Source organism: Thamnophis elegans, chromosome 2, assembly GCF_009769535.1.
Source record: "Thamnophis elegans isolate rThaEle1 chromosome 2, rThaEle1.pri, whole genome shotgun sequence".
Classification (NCBI taxonomy): Eukaryota; Metazoa; Chordata; class Lepidosauria; order Squamata; family Colubridae; genus Thamnophis; species Thamnophis elegans.
The window spans coordinates 9152110-9170163 of record NC_045542.1 but is presented as its reverse complement, the minus strand read 5'-3'; the positions used below and the strand labels follow the sequence as shown (position 1 = coordinate 9170163).

Below are 18054 nucleotides of genomic sequence, written 5' to 3'. Positions count from 1 at the left end.
TAGTTACAAAAGTTCTCCAACTTTTAGTCAATGCGTTGACTTCTGCAAGAGGGGCGTGAGCACAAGCAGTCCTTATTATAGTCTGGAGAGGAGCCTAATGACTACCAGCTGAGTGCAATTACCTCCTGTACTTGCGCAACTGTTCCTGACGCCTATTAGCTCTTCGTTGCCAGGCATCCAGGAACAACTCACTACTGGCGTCCGGATCACTCCCCCTTGTCTCCTCCCCACTGGTCCAAGGCTCAGGCGCCTCCTGGTGGCCAACCAGCCTCTCTGCGCCCTGCTCGGAGTCACAACCCTGTCCAGGGTCCTCCATATCCTCCAGGGCCGACTCATAGGGCTCCTCGCTGTCGGAGTCTGGTGGCAGCTCCAACGGCTCCTGCTGTTGGCCACACCAATCTTCCTTGTCCTTTTCTTCACTACTATTTCTGCTTTTATTACAAGTTCTTTCATTTCAGCTCCCCCCCTCCCCCATTTTTCACCTCCCTTATCCAAATTGCTTTCTTGTTATATTTCTTTGGGTTGTTCCATAGTTGTGCCAAGAATTGTATTGTTTCTTTTTTTTGTCAGATTCATTGCACTCTCTCTTTTTGATGGATTGGTTAAAACGTTCCTGATTCTACTAAAATTGGAGGTTCTGCCTATAATGCATGATCCGAGCTTCATATCTGTTGACTTTTTTTGGCTATAGCTGTTATTTGCCTACTTTGTTATTTCCAGTGCTTCCTTGATCTCCTTTATCTTTAAGTAATGCTTCTTGATCAAATATTTTTGGTCTTTTATGTGTTCTAGCTTGCTTACATCTGATCTTAACATGCTGATCTCATTTGCCAGTTTGATCTTCTATTTTGGTGGTACATAGTTTGGCTTTCTTCTTGCTTGTTAATTTTGCATACAAGATCTTCAGTTATAACAGCAGCTGTGCTGTATATCAGTTGCTTTGATACCTGCAATGAGCTTATCTTTGATATTGCAATATTGGCATCTTTTAACGCTTGTGCTAGTTGTTTCTGTGTTACAATCTTTAATGCAGGCAACCTTACTCTGTTATTTTTCTGCTGTTCTAGGAACCTGGTTATTCTTTGTTGCATTTCCTCTTGTTTTTTCAGCAGGAGGACTTTGTTCTTTTTGATGTTCAGATCCTTAACTCAGCTATAAAACTTATCAGTTACTGTCTCTCAACGTAATTTACTTTGCAGGGGTTTCATGAGGATAAAATATGTGGAGAGTGGCAAAAACAATGCATACAATTGTTGTATTCCTTGGATGAAAGGTATTTTACACCTGGAAGCAAATCCTGATTAAAGGGGAAGAACTAGGACAGTAAACTTAACTGCTGGGAAAGTCAGAGAAGTTGCCTATTGAGTTGCCAAAACTGGGGGGCTTTTCAGATTTCTTGGATGAGACGCTGATCAGCAATTGTATCAAGGTAAGCAAAAATTGAAAAACTGGTAGTATTAGTCCAATAGAGTTGCTCTTGCACCCGTTTGGTGCTGTCCTTTCTTAAACTAGCGCTTTGGTTGAGAAGTCCCCTTATCTTTGATGCTTGTTACTCACTTTGGTTCCTCTAGTCCAGTGGTTCCCAAACTTGGCAACTTTAAGACTTGTGGACTTCAACTCCCAGAATTCTCCAGCCAGCTCTGCTCCCAGAATTCCAGCAGTCAGAATTCTGGGAGTTGAAGTCCACAAGTCTTAAAGTTGCCAAGTTTGGGAACCACTGCTCTAGTCCAAGGATTTCAAACTCAAGGCCCATGGGCTGGATCTGGCCTGCAAGGCCATCCTGGAAAACGTAAGGGGCCACCCCGTGTAGCTTTGGCCTGATCTACCCACATCGCTTCGGCCTAGTCTACCCAATGAAAGAGAAAACATGCCAGCAGTTTGGGGAGTGGTGTCAAGCTGTCCATGCCCGCCTGCCCCCTGAGGTCAACCACAGCCCTGATGTAGCCTTCAATGAAATTGAGTTTGACATCCTTTCCTTAGTTGGCTGATCAGGGTGACACTGTAGCACAACAAGGGTTAAAAGATCTCTGCTGTTCAACAATTCTTTTCAGATTTGATTGATTGGGTTGGGTACAAACATGTCTCCGGTTCTCACCCGTAGGCAATTAAGGGAGAAGAGCTATATGTAGGAAGAGCATCTCAAAGTCTCAATTCCTGATATTTCCAGATAGGTCTGGGAAGGATAGAACATCTGTGTTCTTGCTGTAGGTTAAGGGTGACGAGAGCTGAACATCATGAAGCCAGATCCAGTGCAAGACATGCTCATCACATAGGCTTGGGAAATATAGAGCCGAGGTGGCACAGTGGTTAGAGTGCAGCACTGCAAGCTACTTCAGCTGACTGCAGTTCTGCAGTTCGACGGTTCAAATCTCACCGGCTCAAGGTTGACTCAGCCTTCCATCCTTCCGAGGTGGGTAAAATGAGGACCCGGATTGTTGTTGGGGGCAATATGCTGACTCTGTAAACCGCTTAGAGAGGGCTGAAAGCCCTATGAAGCGGTATATAAGGCTAACTGCTATTGCTAAATATGATCCCTAGTGGGAATTACCTGCTTCTCTGCTCCGCTTAGTGAACAGGAATCCAATGGTCAGCAACCTTTCTAGGGATTCCTGGAATGTAATACTTGTCATTTCCTGTATTATTTCGTTTTGTCCTCCTTTCCCTTCCCGAAATACGCCCAGGAAGCTCTTTTGTCCTTTATTTATATATGCAACGCGCACATTTTATTCTGACTGGGGCTAATGTACACTTCAAGGATCCAGCATCTGAATTCAGATCTAAAATTATACGATGTTGATCAAGGCAACTCTTGCTCCTCATTTCCTGTTCTTTCAGTATAGCGCCTGTCTTGAGAAAACGCTTCAGCGTTGGAAATTGACAGTCAAGGCAACAGCTTCCCGAGCAGGTTGACTAAGCTGAAGTTTGAAATCATTATCTCATCAGTTAGGCCACCAGCCAGGACTTTTTATGTCTATCAAAACTCCTAAGGAATCGTTGCCTTAGTTCTTCTAAGTAGCGGGCAAGAGTCTAGGCCAGAGGTGTCAAACTCAATTTCATTGAGGGCTGCATCAGGGTTGTTTTTGACCTTGGGGTGGTGGTGGTGTCCTGAGCTCCATTTTCAGCTGCGATGGCCTCCTGCAACCCTCTGCCAGCTGTTTTCACTGGCAGAGGCACTGCGGGCCAGTCCTTTGCTGTTTCCAGGGCGGCCCCGCGAGCCATATCTAAGCACCCCGCGGGCCCTGTGTTTGACGCCCCTGATCTATTGAGAATTGTCATTTTTATTTTGCAATCAGAAGGTAAGTTCTATAACTCACATAACAATTACACCAGTGTTTCTCAACCTTGGCAACTTGAAGATGCCCAGACTTCAACTCCCAGAATTCCCCAGCCAGCATTCGCTGGCTGGGGAATTTTGGGAGTTGAAGTCCGGACATCTTCAAGTTGCTAAGGTTGAGAAACACTGAATTACACGTTTAGGAAAAGGTTCGAAATGGATCTAATATCACTTCTTCTCTGATGTGTCAAGTCAACTTGAGGGCCTCCAGTAACCAGTTGCTTTATATTTACAGCCTCCTGAGACGACTGATTACCCTAATTTCTCAGCATGCTACCACCCTGGCCTCTAACGAAGCCTTCAAGAAGCAGGCGGAAGGAGCGAGTGACGCTGCCAAGAAATATATGGAGGAGAATGACAAGCTGAAAAAGGTATGGCTGGGAGGTTCTGAGAACTGAAGTAGAAGAAAGGCAGGAGCCTGCGTGGCTTGGTCATATGACATGGGCATCATCCCATTTTTAATGCACCAATTGTCTCTTTATTACGTTATAATTATTTAGTTTTTAATAATAAGACTCTACTGTTCTTCTAGGAGCAATCTTGGATGGAACACTGCACAAATCAATTTAACAATGAAATAAAAAAAAACACGTATCGCAAATAGATAGCTTTAATTGGGGCATCAACTCAGATAGTTCAAAGGACATATTATGTACTTCCCCCCCCCCCCTCCCATTTGTGTAAATGTTTAATGATTAGTAGGCTGGCTCTTGTCCTTGCTTTCTGGAAAAAGCTCTTGTAACTTTCCAGTCACAATGATCATCTTATGCTGTATTTGACTTGATTGAACCATTCATGCTGGAAGTGTGTCATGGCAGGAGCAAAAGCGAAACTCTCGTACGTAAAAGTGTGAAGAAATTCTCCATGTTGAAATATATGACGCAATTACAACACAGCTGTATAGTTTGTGCCTTTTTCTCTTGAGATTGGAATCTGGTATGAATTGTCAATTTGACAATAAGTGGATAAAACAAACATTAAGACGTGTGTTTTAATGAGTAGAGGAAACTCGCTCAAGCATTTCCATTCATTAAGTAGCTCATTACACGTTGGAAGTGCGGTAGTTGAATGATGCACATCAAAATACGTAGAGATTATTGCTTTTAATTTTCATGTCGTGCTTTATGGAATAATGAGGTAAAAACTGGGCAGAGAGGAAAGGGATTTGGTATAGAAAACAAATATAGATTACATAAATGATAGATCATGATAAACAAAGACTCATGTACAGTTTTGGATGTGGTTGTTTTAAAGTATTTTTGTTTTTGAACAAATTCAACTTAAATATATACACACGGTATGGGTACTTGAGAAACCGCCTGCTGCCAATCACCTCCACCAGACCGATTAGATCCCACAGACTAGGCCTCCTCCGAATTCCATCCGCCGGCCAGTGTCGACTGGCGACTACCCAGAGGAGAGCCTTCTCTGTGGCTGCTCCAACCCTCTGGAACAAACTCCCCGTGGAGATTCGAACCCTCACCACCCTCCAGGCCTTCCGCAAAGCCCTCAAAACCTGGCTGTTCAGACAGGCCTGGGGCTAAAGAGCTTTTGCCCCCCTCCTCGAATGGTATGGCTGTTGTGTGCTTTTAAATTATGCATTGTTATGTTTTGTTTTATTTTTTGTCTGTACCCCCTTCCCTGATTTGAATTGTGAGCCGCCCTGAGTCCCCTTCGGGGGAAAAGGGCGGCATACAAATATAATCAATCAATCAATCACAGGGAGATATGTATAAGTAAAAAATCTGTGTAGCCTTTGGAACTGTTTTGTTTATAATTGGGTATTTTTTATCATGATTTTTGAGATCACATTATATTATAGTCTTTAATATATACACATTAGGGATTTGAATATGATAAGACTTGCTCAGATCTAGCCAGGTTTTTCCCAAAGTGGCTTTCTCAAAAAGCAACTGGATTTTGTTTTTCCTTGAAAGCATTTCGCTTCTCATCCAAGAAGCTTCTTCAGTTCTGACTTCAGGCTCACTCAGGCAGGGCAAGACTCCTGTATTCCACCTGCTGCCCAGTAGCAGCACCACACTTGCATTTCTGCAATCATGAGAATGAGAAGCGAAACTTTTGCAAAGAAAAACCAGGAAGCCCCATTGCCTTTTTGAAAAAGCACCATTGGGAGAAACCACGACCTGGATGGCCGAGACGCTCCATAGACATTTAGCCAGGCCTTTGAAATATTTAGTCTGCCGTTGGGCAAACCACTCCATCCCTATACTTCAGTGCTGGATCAGCTTTTTGAAATCAGTTTTAAAAAATGCAAATACGTGGATTCGCCCCAGTTCTTATGCCTCTGTTGCAGATGTGTTTGTCAGGGTTCCAAATAGCATCGAAAAGTAAATCAGAGTCCAAGGCAAAGCATTGCTCAAAGTTCCAATTTATTAAGAGAGCCATGTTGGCACATCTGGGAAAACCCGAAATCTGAAAGCTTCCCGGTTTCCCCCACCCAATTGAAAGTTTAAGATCTTGCCCCCACAGCCACAAAGTCCATCCCCTGGTCCAATCTCCCACTGCCATGCAGGCAGCTTCCACCCATCCAATTCCAGTCAGATGCAGAGATGCAAAGACAAAGGATGACCTTGGCTTTTAAGAAAGAATGTTGTTATGGCTACGTATCATCTCACTCCTTACAATCCCCACCTCCCATTTTACCACAATAGAAAATGCATAGTAGAATAATAGAAAGTGTGACAGGCCAGACAGTGTTGCTGTTTGGGAACGGTTTGTGGTTTTTTTTTAGATCTCAGAAAGCTAAATCGCCCTGGGTGATTCTGATACTGGTTGGTTGTAGAAATTCCGGTTCACCAACAAATGCGCGGCGAGAAAACCGCGGCGAGAAAACCGCGACGTCAAAATCGCGCCCACAACAAACAACGCGCCGACAAAAGCGCGCCATCAGAAAACAATGCGAAAACAACGTAATAACCCTAAACCTAACCCTGAACCTAACCCTAACCTTAACCCTAACCGCGCTTTTGTGGGTGCGGTTTTGTCGGCGCGCTGTTGTGGGCACGATTTCGACGTCGCGGTTTTCTCGCTGCGGTTTTGTCGGCGTGCTTTTGTCGGGCGCGCATTTGTCGGGTCACGGAAATTCCCTTGAGATGGTTCCCCCCCCCTTTCATGGGGGGTGTTTCTGCACTGAGGAAATGCAAATGCAGCGCTCCTATTGGCAGCAAGTCGCATCCAGGGATCTTGCCCTGACTGAGCCTGATTTATTGCCTCACTTTCTGCTTGTCATTGTAATCCTATCAGGCTAAGAGTCTTTCTGTCCCTTTTTATGGCCCTAACCTTAGCGTTGGGGTTAATCGCTGGCTAGGGACCTCCGTCCTTCTTCCTTCCAAGAATACATCGTGGGTGATTGGATTCTTGCGATTGCTGCAGAGGCAAATGTCAAGCACACGGAGCTGCTGGCATGGCAGCCTCTCTTCCCACTGGGGGACCCTTAAATGGGAAAACGGGAGTATTTTTTTATAACAAGGGTCAAAGACCGTGTCTCCTGAGCTGCCAACTAGAACCCATTTCACTTTTTTACACACCCATTGTACATTAAAAAATAATAATAATAATCATACTGTCTTCTCTTATTTTTTTCTTTAAAACTAAGATACGTTAAGTATATTGACATGGAAGCATAAATACCATCAACATAGAATGGAGTTTGCTCAGAAGCTGAAATACACCAAGTGAATGAGAGGAAGAGTGGGAAGCAGAGGAGAGAAGAAAGATAGGAAGAGAGGGATAGGAGAGAGGGTAAGGGGGGAAGATGAGGAGGATAAGGAGGAGTGGAATGAAGAGAGAGGAGAAGGAGAAAGGAAGGGGAAGTAGAGTAGAAAAGGATGATGGAGGGAAGAAAGGAGGTAGGAGAGAGGCAGAAGAAAAAGGTGTATGGAGAGCAGAAGAGCTAATAATGGGTTGTTATCTTTCTGGGCGTTGATGGCAAGAGGAACTGATGTAATTACTACTTAATACAATAGAATATTGGCTATGTAATAGTATACGTGATTATATGTTATGAAAATGGAAAATTAAAAAGTATATTTCAAACAAATGATAATAATCAGAAGATACATTGGAAGGAAAAATGGCTGCGGTAGAAAAGAGGGGGATGTAAGCTGGCGGAGGAATTCCGGGAGTTGAGGTCCGCAAGTCTTAAAAGTTGCCGTGGTTGGAGACCCCCCCCCCTGGGTTACAGCTTTAAGAGAATCCGCTTCCAATCCTTCTTTTGAGCCAGAGGCTCTGGGGACCAAGTATGTGCCAGAGTATGTGCCTATCTATTAGCCGCGATCTCTTTGCGATTCTGATTCTGCTCCAATGGAAGCGGAAAAGCCACGGATGGCCGGCTGTGACTCTTTCCTGACTCTGCATCCAGGTATAAAGTGATTCCCCGGGGAGAGAATAGAGGCCCCACTTGGCTCTGCACAATTGGCTTTCTGACTCCTGCTCCAGTTCTAATTATCAAAATTGCATCTTGTCCCCAGTTGCCTACTTTGTTCTTTTCCTCCTGGCAGAAGGCAATGGAGCACATCACAAAATTTTTATTTTTTTCAAGCGTGTCTCCATAGAATTTCATGGCGTCACCTGTTAAGACAGGGCAGCCAAGAAAAGCAAGCCTTTGCGTTCTGTTTTACAATTGTAGTTAAGGTTTGAAAGGCTGCGTCTCCCGACAAAGAAGTGGAAGTCCGAGGCAACTTTCTCCATGACCAGTGCTGACAATTCTCGGAGTTAAACTCCAATATCTGGAGCTGATTACATTTCAGGGAGGGAAAAAGGGAGGCAAAACTGTTGAGTTTTGTTTGTGCTGGGAGTCTGTGGGCAGTGCAGTGGTGGGATCCTGCCGGTTCGCACCTATTCGGGAGAACCGGTTGGTAACTTTCTAAGCAGTCCAGAGAACCGGTTGTTGGAAGAAATCTCCTTTTGTTTTTTCCCCACTTTACAGGGCTAATCCTGTAAGGAAGGCAGGAAGGAAACATTCTGGTGTTGTTTCTAGCCTAATCTTTGTTGCCCTGCTTACAGAAACTGCCTCTCCGGTTAACCCTTATTACCATTGTCACAGCTAAGGCGAAGCGTCCATCGACCTGAGTGACCTTGAGTTGGCCACGCCCACCCGGTCACATGACCATCAAGCCCCACCTACCCAGATGGTCATTAGGGCAGAGAACCGGTTGTTAAATTATTTGAATCCCACCACTGGGGCAGTGGAAACCCTTGTTAGGATTAGAGGAGTGATGAGGTTTGAACCTTAAGGAGTTCAGATAGTCCTTGACTTACAACAGTTTATTCAGCGACAGTTTGAAGTTACACGGCACTGACAAAAGCGACTTGCGACTGTTTTTCACACTTACAACATTTGCAGCATCCCCATGATCAGGTGATCAAAATCCGTAAATGCCTGTTATTTTTTGAACTTTCATTCTTTACAGCAGATATTTCCCAACCCTGTAATTTTTAAGATGAATGGACCGCATCTCCCACAATTCCCTAGGTATAGCTTTGCTGGCTGGGGAATTCTGGGAGTTGAAGTCCACCCATGTTAAAGGTTGGGAAATACTGCTTTACAGTAATAGTAGAGGTACGGACAGATTGTGGGTAATGAGGATCAGTTTGGTATTTCTATCACTTTGGTTTCGTTTTTTTTTTGTTTGTTTGCAATCTTAAAATGTAAAAAATCTTTAAAATCCTAAACTGGGCGAGTAATTGGTGGCCAAAAGCCTCTGCTTGCTCTTTTTCACTTGCATGATACTAATTTGACCTGGGAAAGCTACTGCATCGTTCTGGTCCTTAATGGACATAGCAGCAAATCCTTATGCCTTACAGGTAACTGCAGCCTCTTACAGAGCTTCTTGGTTTATTATTATATTAAGAGAGCCGAGGTGGCACAGTGGTTAGAGTGCAGCACTGCAGGCTACTTCAACTGACTGCAGTTCTGCAGTTCGGCTGTTCAAATCTCACCGGCTCAAGGTTGACTCAGCCTTCCATCCTTCCGAGGTGGGTAAAATGAGGACCCGGATTGTTGTTGGGGGCGATATGCTGACTCTGTAAACCGCTTAGAGAGGGCTGAAAGCCCTATGAAGCGGTATATAAGTCTAACTGCTATTGCTATTATCACGTAAGCGTCTGAATTATTATGCTGAGCTCCCTGATTTAGAATATTGCTATAGCAGCGGATGGTCTTTCTTGATCAACAGGTTGTTCCGTAAGCTGCACAAAAAGAAAAATGCCAGTAATCTGTTTTCTGTATCAAACCAATTTAAGTGGCACCAGGATGAGGAAAGGTTGTTGCTAAAGTTGCTAAAGAAGACAAGGGTTGAAATCCAGCTGCAAAGCTTTGATGCCAAATCCCCCCCACTCTTCTCTACGCGGATAAAATAATAATGAAACATTATTATTATTTATTACCGGCTCTGCCAACCGGTCGCCATGCCCTTTCCAAGCGTGTTAGCCTCACTAGCAATTGGCTATAGCTGTATTTCCTAAGGTATTGTTGCCCAGTTGTTCCCCTCAATCTGGCATTTCTATTTCTGCCTTCTAATAAAAATGGAAGTCTTTGCTTTAGGATGGACCACAATATTCATTTCAGGCTTAATGGAAGAATTAGTAGAATTCTGGACCTCCTGATCAGTGTGTTTTCCTTTGGGGTACTCATTCTGCCTTTAGTATCTATTCAAAGTCAACTCACCCACCCTTTAAAATTTCAGTATATTCTAATTGCGCGTGGATAAAGAAACCACGAGGGGGCAGCCTAATCTAATATCTCCAGTTGCTGCAAGGGCAGAGTCTTTCAACGTGGCAGGGTTTTTATTTTATTTTATTTTATGAAGTTAATTAAAATGACATCCGTAGCTGATAGCCTTGACCTGCCTGGATAGCAAGAGGCTTTTGAACCTTGTGGCTGTAAATATGTAAAGATAAAGTGTAGTTGTAAACAAGGCGTAAGCTGCATACAGATGTTGTTCAAGGTTGGTGGTTATTGCAAACTGTTCCTTACGTTTCAGATTGGCAAAGCTAGAGATAACAAGGGACATTGGCTTATATCTCTTCTGTTCCCTTTCCCTCCTGGCAAATGTTGTCTTTTCTGAAACCTTAAGATAGGCTTTGTCTTATAGAGTTAAAATTGCCCTTTGGGGTTCAGGTAGAAGTATATTTGCTCTCTTCTCACATCTGTTGCCTTTACCCGCGCAAGCAATACTGGGTGTACCAAGGTACACCCACACTACACCTATCCTCCGCGAGCTGCACTGGCTTCCTATCAGTCTCCGAGCGCGATTCAAGGTGCTGGTTATTACCTTTAAAGCCCTACATGGCCTAGGTGCAGGTGTGCCTACGGACCTTCACAGCCCTATTGGTTCAGTCCTCCACAAAAGAGTCCCAGTTCCTCATGTGGGGCCCCTTGGGAAAATGGATGGCCCACCTCAACCCCCTAGAACATTGCCTGTTCTTATTGTGTGGGTGCAGAAGATGATGGTAGTGATGGTGGAGCCAAGAGATGAAAGAATCTCTCCGGCACACCTTGTTATGAACCACAAGTGAGTGAGTTGGCATTTATCTTACATCCACCTTGATTATTTTTATAAACAACTCAAGGCGGCAAACATCTGTTAATGCTCCTTCCTCTTTCTATTTCCCCCACAACAACCAACTCTTTGAGCTGAGTTGGGCTGAGAGAGAAAGACTGGCCCAACTCCACCTGGCTGGCTCATCCTTCATAGATTCTGATGAAGTAAAGCCTCAACTCTGTATTTCCTTGTCTTTTTCTTATTGTCTCCCCCCCTACATTGTAGGAACCACCTTTTCATAGAAAAACAGATAAATTGGAGGCCGTGTGAAGGAAACGCGAGTTTATGTTCCCAAGTAACCCTATTTGGTTGGAGAGGAATCTGGTTTGTGAAGGTTGGTTGGAGAGGAATCTGGTTTGTGAAGCTTCTTTGATGATTACATCCATTGGTCAAGGTGGGCCAATAAGACTCCCTTTGTCTGTTGGTTTTGCTTTGATGTTCCCTCTAGTACAGTGTTTCTCAACCTTGGTCACTTGAAGATGTCTGGACTTCAACTCCCAGAATTCCCCAGCCAGCGAATGCTGGCTGGGGAATTCTGGGAGTTGAAGTCCAGACATCTTCAAGTGGCCAAGGTTGAGAAACACTGCTCTAGTACAAGGGTCTCAAACTCAAGGCCCGGGGGCCAAGTTCGGCCCATGATGTGGTCGGATCCGGTCCACGGGGGCCGTCCTGGAAAATGTAAGAGGCCGGCCCCCATCGCTTCGGGGAAGAAAAACCGGGCCAGCATGGCTTCAGCCCGGTCTACCCAGTGCAAAGAGGAAACATGCCAACAGTTTGGGGAGTGGCGTCAAGCTGCCCGCGCCTACCCAGTTGGCCATGCCGCCCGGCCTCCCTGAGGTCAACCACAGCCCTGATACGGCCTTCAATGAAATAAGAGTTTGACACCCCTGTTCTAAAACAGGCCTTGTTGCAACCTAAATGGGAGAAGAGTTAAGATGGGATGGAAGAGAGGCTGACCTGAAAACTAGGCCCCCAGCTTTGTACGGCTTGAGAAATATATGGGAGTTGTGTTTCTTCAAAATATTGGGAACTGGGATAGAGTCTCTGCCACCCCGTTTCTGGAAATCGTGCATATAGGGCAACTAAAGAGCCGAGGTGGCGCAGTGGTTAGGGTGCAGTACTGCAGGCCACTTTAGCTGACTGTGATCTGCAGTTCAGCGGTTCAAATCTCACCGGCTCAAGGTCGACTCAGCCTTCCATCCTTCTGAGGTGGGTGAAATGAGGACCTGGACTGTGGGGGCAAGTTGCTGACTCAATTTGCTAAAAAATTTGTAAACCGCTTAGAGAGGGCTGATAGCCCTATAAAGCGGTATATAAGTCAAATAAATAAATAAATAAATAAATAAATAAAATAAAATAAATCTTGCCTAAGGATAAGCAGTTTTAAAAATATTTCCCCTTTCTTTTCTAGATTACTTGGCTTCTGCGACCGACTTGAATTAATGTTTTATTTATTAAAGAGTTTTAATAGATTTTACAAATGTTTCCCCTTCCCTCCCTCCGCCCCAACCCTGCCCCTCCTCCAACCCTCCCTCCCCCTAACTTCCCAGAGCAAAATACAGGGTATAAACATTTAACAGTCATACACTAACATAAGCTAACTAACTATAGCAACCTCCCTCCCTCTTGTACTTTAGCTCCCCTTTTATTAAGCTAACTTTAGATAAGTTGTAACCTTCCTTGTTCATTCATTCATAAGCTAATTGAAATTTCTTAGTCCGATATTTATTTTGAATGTAGTCAATCCGCCTTCTCCGTTCCAGCTTGTATTTCTCATCTGAATAGTCCTTCAAATATGATGAGATTTTGGGCATCTCTGCTAAGTTTACTACTTTTAACGTCCATTCTTGAATAGTAGGCAAATCTTCCTTCTTCCAGTACTGCGCCACCAGCGACTTGAACTAATGTTAATACACAGCATAAACTTTGGAGTGGATGGATAAAATGCTAGTGGTAGCTACAGGTCCCGATAGCTGTATGCTGTTTCCAAGTCAGAGTAATCTGGAGAATTCCACTGGAAGGCTCTTGCTCTCCTGTCCTGCTTTCCTAATACCGGTAGTATTTGGTTAATCATGGTAGAAAAAGAATTATTTATTTTAAAAATAATGTATCATTTATTTAATTACTTCTGCCCCAAATGATAATGCAAAACCGCTGGCTTATTTGGGGACTTAATCCATTCCAAATGGCTCTTGTAGGAACAATTTTATTCTACCCAAAATAAAATCCTTTTGTAACTTATAAGATACTGAAACAAGAGTGAAGGGTTTTTGTTTTTTGAGTTTGCCACATAAAGTTTGTTGATGCAATACATTTTTGCTGGAAACACCTATGGGAAGAATGGTTTTTAGTAGCCATCCACGTATGCTGGGCAAATGGCTAGTAGAAAAATTGGCTGAAATCACCAGTTTATTTCCCATGACTTGCATTTTAGTAATGGAGGGGGAGGAATGCTTGGAAGTAAAGGATACAAGATATAAGCAGAATCGGGGCATTCCATAGGCATGTGAAACTCTGGTGAGAATTTTATGACATTTTTTTTTCTGTGCATAGCATTGCAAAAAAATCAGCTTTCACTTCTGTGCCTTTACGAGTATGCTGTTGCTCACAGAAACTGAACCATGAATGAAAGGCTTTCTTAGTTCAAACATTGGCACATCCATTAGCCAGTCTTTCTTGTGTCCCACCCAAACTTTATTAAATTAAAAAATATATACAAAAGAGAGAAAAAAATAATTTAAAAGAAAATGGGAAAGGTGGTGGTGGAGGGGGGAAATGCAAAACTGGAGAGTGCAGGGGAAAAGGAACTCCCACCTTTCTTCAGTACAAACAACTGAACATCGATGAGCCTTTGAACTAGAACAAGCCATAACAAACGGTGCTCCTATCACCCTGAGAAAGCCTAGTCATCAAAACCCCAAGGTTAAAACTTCATTTCTTTCAGTTTCAAGAAAAAACAAGCAGTCCAAGGATGGTTTCCCAGCTAAAACAACCTAGATAAAGACTACTTTCTTTAATCCAAGCAAACAATTTCACCTGCTCCACCAAATCCGTTAATTTCACCGTCCACGCTAATCATTCTTTTTTTTTTTTTAAATCTGTTTTCTCATTCTGCACCAAATGCTCTTCCACTTCAATTATGCTGGCTGGGGCACTTAGGGAGTTGAAATCCACACATCTTAAAAGTTACCAAGGTTGAGGGGGGGAAAAAAGAAGAGAATTGTTATCCACCCTTGTACTAGAGCAGTGTTTCTCAACCTTGGCCACTTGAAGATGTCTGGATTTCAACTCCCAGAATTCCCCAGCCAGCATTTGCTGGCTGGGGAATTCTAGGAGTTGAAGTCCGGACATCTTCAAGTGGCCAAGGTTGAGAAACACTGATCTAAATTCTATCGTAGATTCTGGTTATAAAAAGCACACACATTAACAAATGACCTAGTATACCATGTTTTTACTGAACACACTGAGGCAACATTCACTGTTGAAGTCTGTACATCTTCAAGTTGCCAAGGTTGAGAAACACTGTATTCGAGCAATGTTGAGAAACACTGCTCTAGAACAAGTGTTCGACAACAGCCCTCTTCTCTTTTTGAAGATTTTGCAGGCAGTGACAGATAATTAAACAGTATATTCTGCTGTTTTAAGATCAATTAATGCAAATGAATATAAACCCGCAAATAGGCATCTAGTTAAAAAAATAATAATCTTATGAACACATTTTGCTTAGATGACTGATGTGCATCCGACCATATAATCTTCACCCTCCCCAAGGTGACCCCAGTCAGATTTGTACAAATCCCATGGTTAACAGGTCCAGGGGCAGAGGTATTATTGGAAGATGGAGGAACAGGTTACTGTATTTTTCGGAGTATAAGACGCACCTTTTTCCTGAAAATCTGAATAGACTGAATACAGCATTTTTGGCCTCCCGAAACCCCACCCCCGTGCATCCTGGTTTTTGTAAAACAGGATTTTACAAAAAAACCAGGGTATGCGTAGGCTTTGCGAGGCTTGTAGGGTGCTCCTGGGGGCTGGGTAGGGCAAAAACTAGCGAAAAACATGCCATTTTTTGCTCGTTTTTGCCCCTCCCAGCCCACAGGAGCATTCTACAAGCCTCCCAAAGTCTGCGCATACTCTGTTTTTTTTGCAAAAAAATGGGGCATGCAGAGGGTTTGGGAGGCCTGCAGAGTGCTCTTCGGGGCTGGGGAGGGCAAAAACTTATTTTTTATATTTACCTCTTCAAAATCTTGGTGCGTCTTCTAGTCCAAAAAAATACAGTAATTGGAAAGAAAGGTGAGCCTTGCCAGAGGTTCTGTAATGCGCGATTGCAAACGCTGGTGGTGTACCTTGAGAACCTGATTGACTTCCCTTTTGAACAGTTGTCTGTTGCCATAAGAACTCCAGACATTATGACATCATTTCTGTTGTGTCAGTTGCTGGTGTGTAACAGGGTTGAAGTCCAACATCCAAGTGTCAAGAAAGTCTGCTTTGAACAGGACCTTAAGGATGACCGAGTAGTACTGTGCACACGAAGTGCAGGTAGTCCTCAACTTATTGAATTGAATTGCATTGAATTGAATAAATTTGTAGGCCGCCCAATCCCGAAGGACTCCGGGCGGCTTACAAAAAATAAAATTTTAAAAAGTGAAAAGTTAAAAACAAGCAGAGGAAAAACAGATTAAAAGAAAGCACATCATGCGACCCAGTCTAATCGGGGCTGGACCTCGGTCAAGAGGTCAACAGCCCCAGGCCTGTCGCAATAGCCAGGTTTTGATAGCCTTTCGGAAGGCCATGAGAGTGGGTAGGGTCCGGATCTCGGGGGGTAGTTCATTCCATAGGGTCGGAGCGGCTACAGAGAAGGTCCTCCCCCGGGGAGCCGCCAGCCGACATTGTCTGGCTGATGGCACCTGGAGAAGGCCCACCCTGTGCGATCTTATCGGTCGTTGGGAGGTATGCGGTATAATAGTTCCATTTAGTAACCATTCAAAGTTACAACAGCAGTGAAGAAGTGACTTACGGCCATTTTTCACATTTGAGACCATCGCAGCATGCTCACGATCACGTGATCAAAATTCAGACACTTGGCGACTGATTCGTGTGTTTATGACGATCCCCGTGTCCTGGGATCACGTGATCACCTTTTGCGACCTGATTAAGCAGAGTCAGTGGGGAAGCTAAATTCACTTAATAACTGTGTTACTAACTGAACAACTGCAGCGATTCACTGTGGCAAGGAATGGTCATAAGACTCACTTAACAAATATCTCGCTTAGCAACAGGAATTTTGGCCTCGGTTGTGGTCGAAAGTCGAGGACTGCCTGTACTGTGACAACTTGAATGCCTCCCGAAACGAGCTTTGTCAGAGTCTCACTTCAAGGCAGGGCACTTAAGTGCTTCTTTCCCCAAGCAATTTGCCATAAGTGCAATTAGTGTCACTTTTTACTCCCTGCAATAGCTCTTTTTGGCCGAGAGTACAAAAAGATACTACCTCGCCGTATGTTCTTGTCCTTGCCTTGCAAAACTTCTGACGGAATCTATTCATAGCTCTCCAGAATTACCGCTTTATCGTAACGATTTATCTACCGGTGGCCTCCGAGGACATCTGGTGTATCTGAAGAGGGACTGGCGAGAATGCTGATCAGAAGGGATTGAGGATGCGGCGGTGGGGGGAGGCCCTGTGTGTCCAGTCAGTGGTCGTAGTTCATGGTATTAGTAGTAATTTCTACGTGATTTTGAATGGGAGGAGAGTAGGATTTGGTTCAGGTGTCACACCTGTTTGGAAGCATGCAATGCAGATGTATTTCCATTGGACAAACCAAAGGCAGGTAACTATAACTATACATGGTTCACCGACAAATGTGCGCTCGACAAAAGCGCGCCGACAAAACCGCAGCGAGAAAACAGCGAGTTCTAAATCGCGCCGACGAATGAGCGCAGAAGCGCGCCGACAACAGCGTGCCGACAAAAGCGCGCCTTCAACGAACAAGTAATAACGGCGAGTTCTAAACCTAACCCTAACCCTAAACCTAACTCTCAACCTAACCCTCAACCTAACCTTTACCTTAACTTAAATCGCGCTTCTGTCAGCGCGTTGTTGGCGCATTGATGACGTCGCGGTTTTCTCACCATGGTTTCGTCGGCGCGCTTTTGTCGTGCACGCATTTGTTGAGTCACGACTATACATTATGTGATGCACACTGTTGAATTACATTAGTGCCCTTTCTGGGGCTCTCGGGAAAAAGATATGGAACAGCAGATGAGCCTGAGGTTTGGGTCAGGCGGTAGTTGTGATTCTACTGTTTTGGGAGAGATTGGGTTCCTCTAAATTCTGGGTTCTCCCGCACCTAAGCATCAGCCCAAATGGTTAGAGGAAAGATCAGGAGGCTGCTCTTTCGGGGAGCCTGATCTCAGATGGTCAAGAGTTCCTTTCTCCCAGGGAAGGTTAGAAATATTTTTGGACCATATATAAAGGTTATTAATCACAATAATTATCACTATTAAAAAAATAAAATAAAACTATATACAGTTAAATCTTAACTAATATGGGGAAAATGCTATGATATAAGATATAATTACATAAAGAAAGGAGAATGATAATAAACTATATACACGGAGGATGGAATTTTTGGTATTAAATATTATGGATGTTTAGCTAAAACAGGATATGAGGATTTGATGTTAATGGAGGATTTTATAAACAAGTAAATGAAATGCTAGCATGTGGTTCTGGATTAAATCTTTGGCATAATTAAGGATGAAGGATGTTTAAACAACTGTAGTCAACTAAAAGTGGAGGTGTGATGATGTTAATATGGTAAACATTTGAGTTAAGATATTTGAGTTAATATGAATTAATGGAAGAGATGCACAAAAACATGTTGTAACCAGCTGATATACTTTTTTATAACATATACTTGTGTTTGTTTGTTTTTCTCTGCCTTGTTTTTTGTTTTTTGTCTTTTTTGTGTTTTGATTCCCCCCCCCCCACTGTTGTGGGCATGTGTTGTTTATGTAACAAAAAAATAAAAAAAAATTTGTTTTTTGTTTTTTATTCCCTGCCTTGTTTTTTGTTCTTTTTGTCTTTTTTGCTTTTTGTGTGTGTGTGTGTGTGTGTGTGTGTGTGTTTTTCATTTTTTCTTTTCCCACTGGTGTGGG

At 43.5% G+C, this 18054-nt stretch overlaps 1 protein-coding gene across 2 annotated transcripts in view; it reads left to right on the top strand.

Moving 5' to 3' along the window:
- BCAP31 (B cell receptor associated protein 31) overlaps positions 1 to 18054 on the top strand; it is a 63710-nt gene that overhangs the window by 21528 nt on the left and 24128 nt on the right. For both annotated transcript variants that reach the window (XM_032209321.1, XM_032209322.1), the window contains exon 5: positions 3570 to 3705. In XM_032209321.1, coding sequence (XP_032065212.1) covers positions 3570 to 3705 — 136 coding nt within the window. The remainder of the gene's footprint in view (positions 1 to 3569; positions 3706 to 18054) is intronic.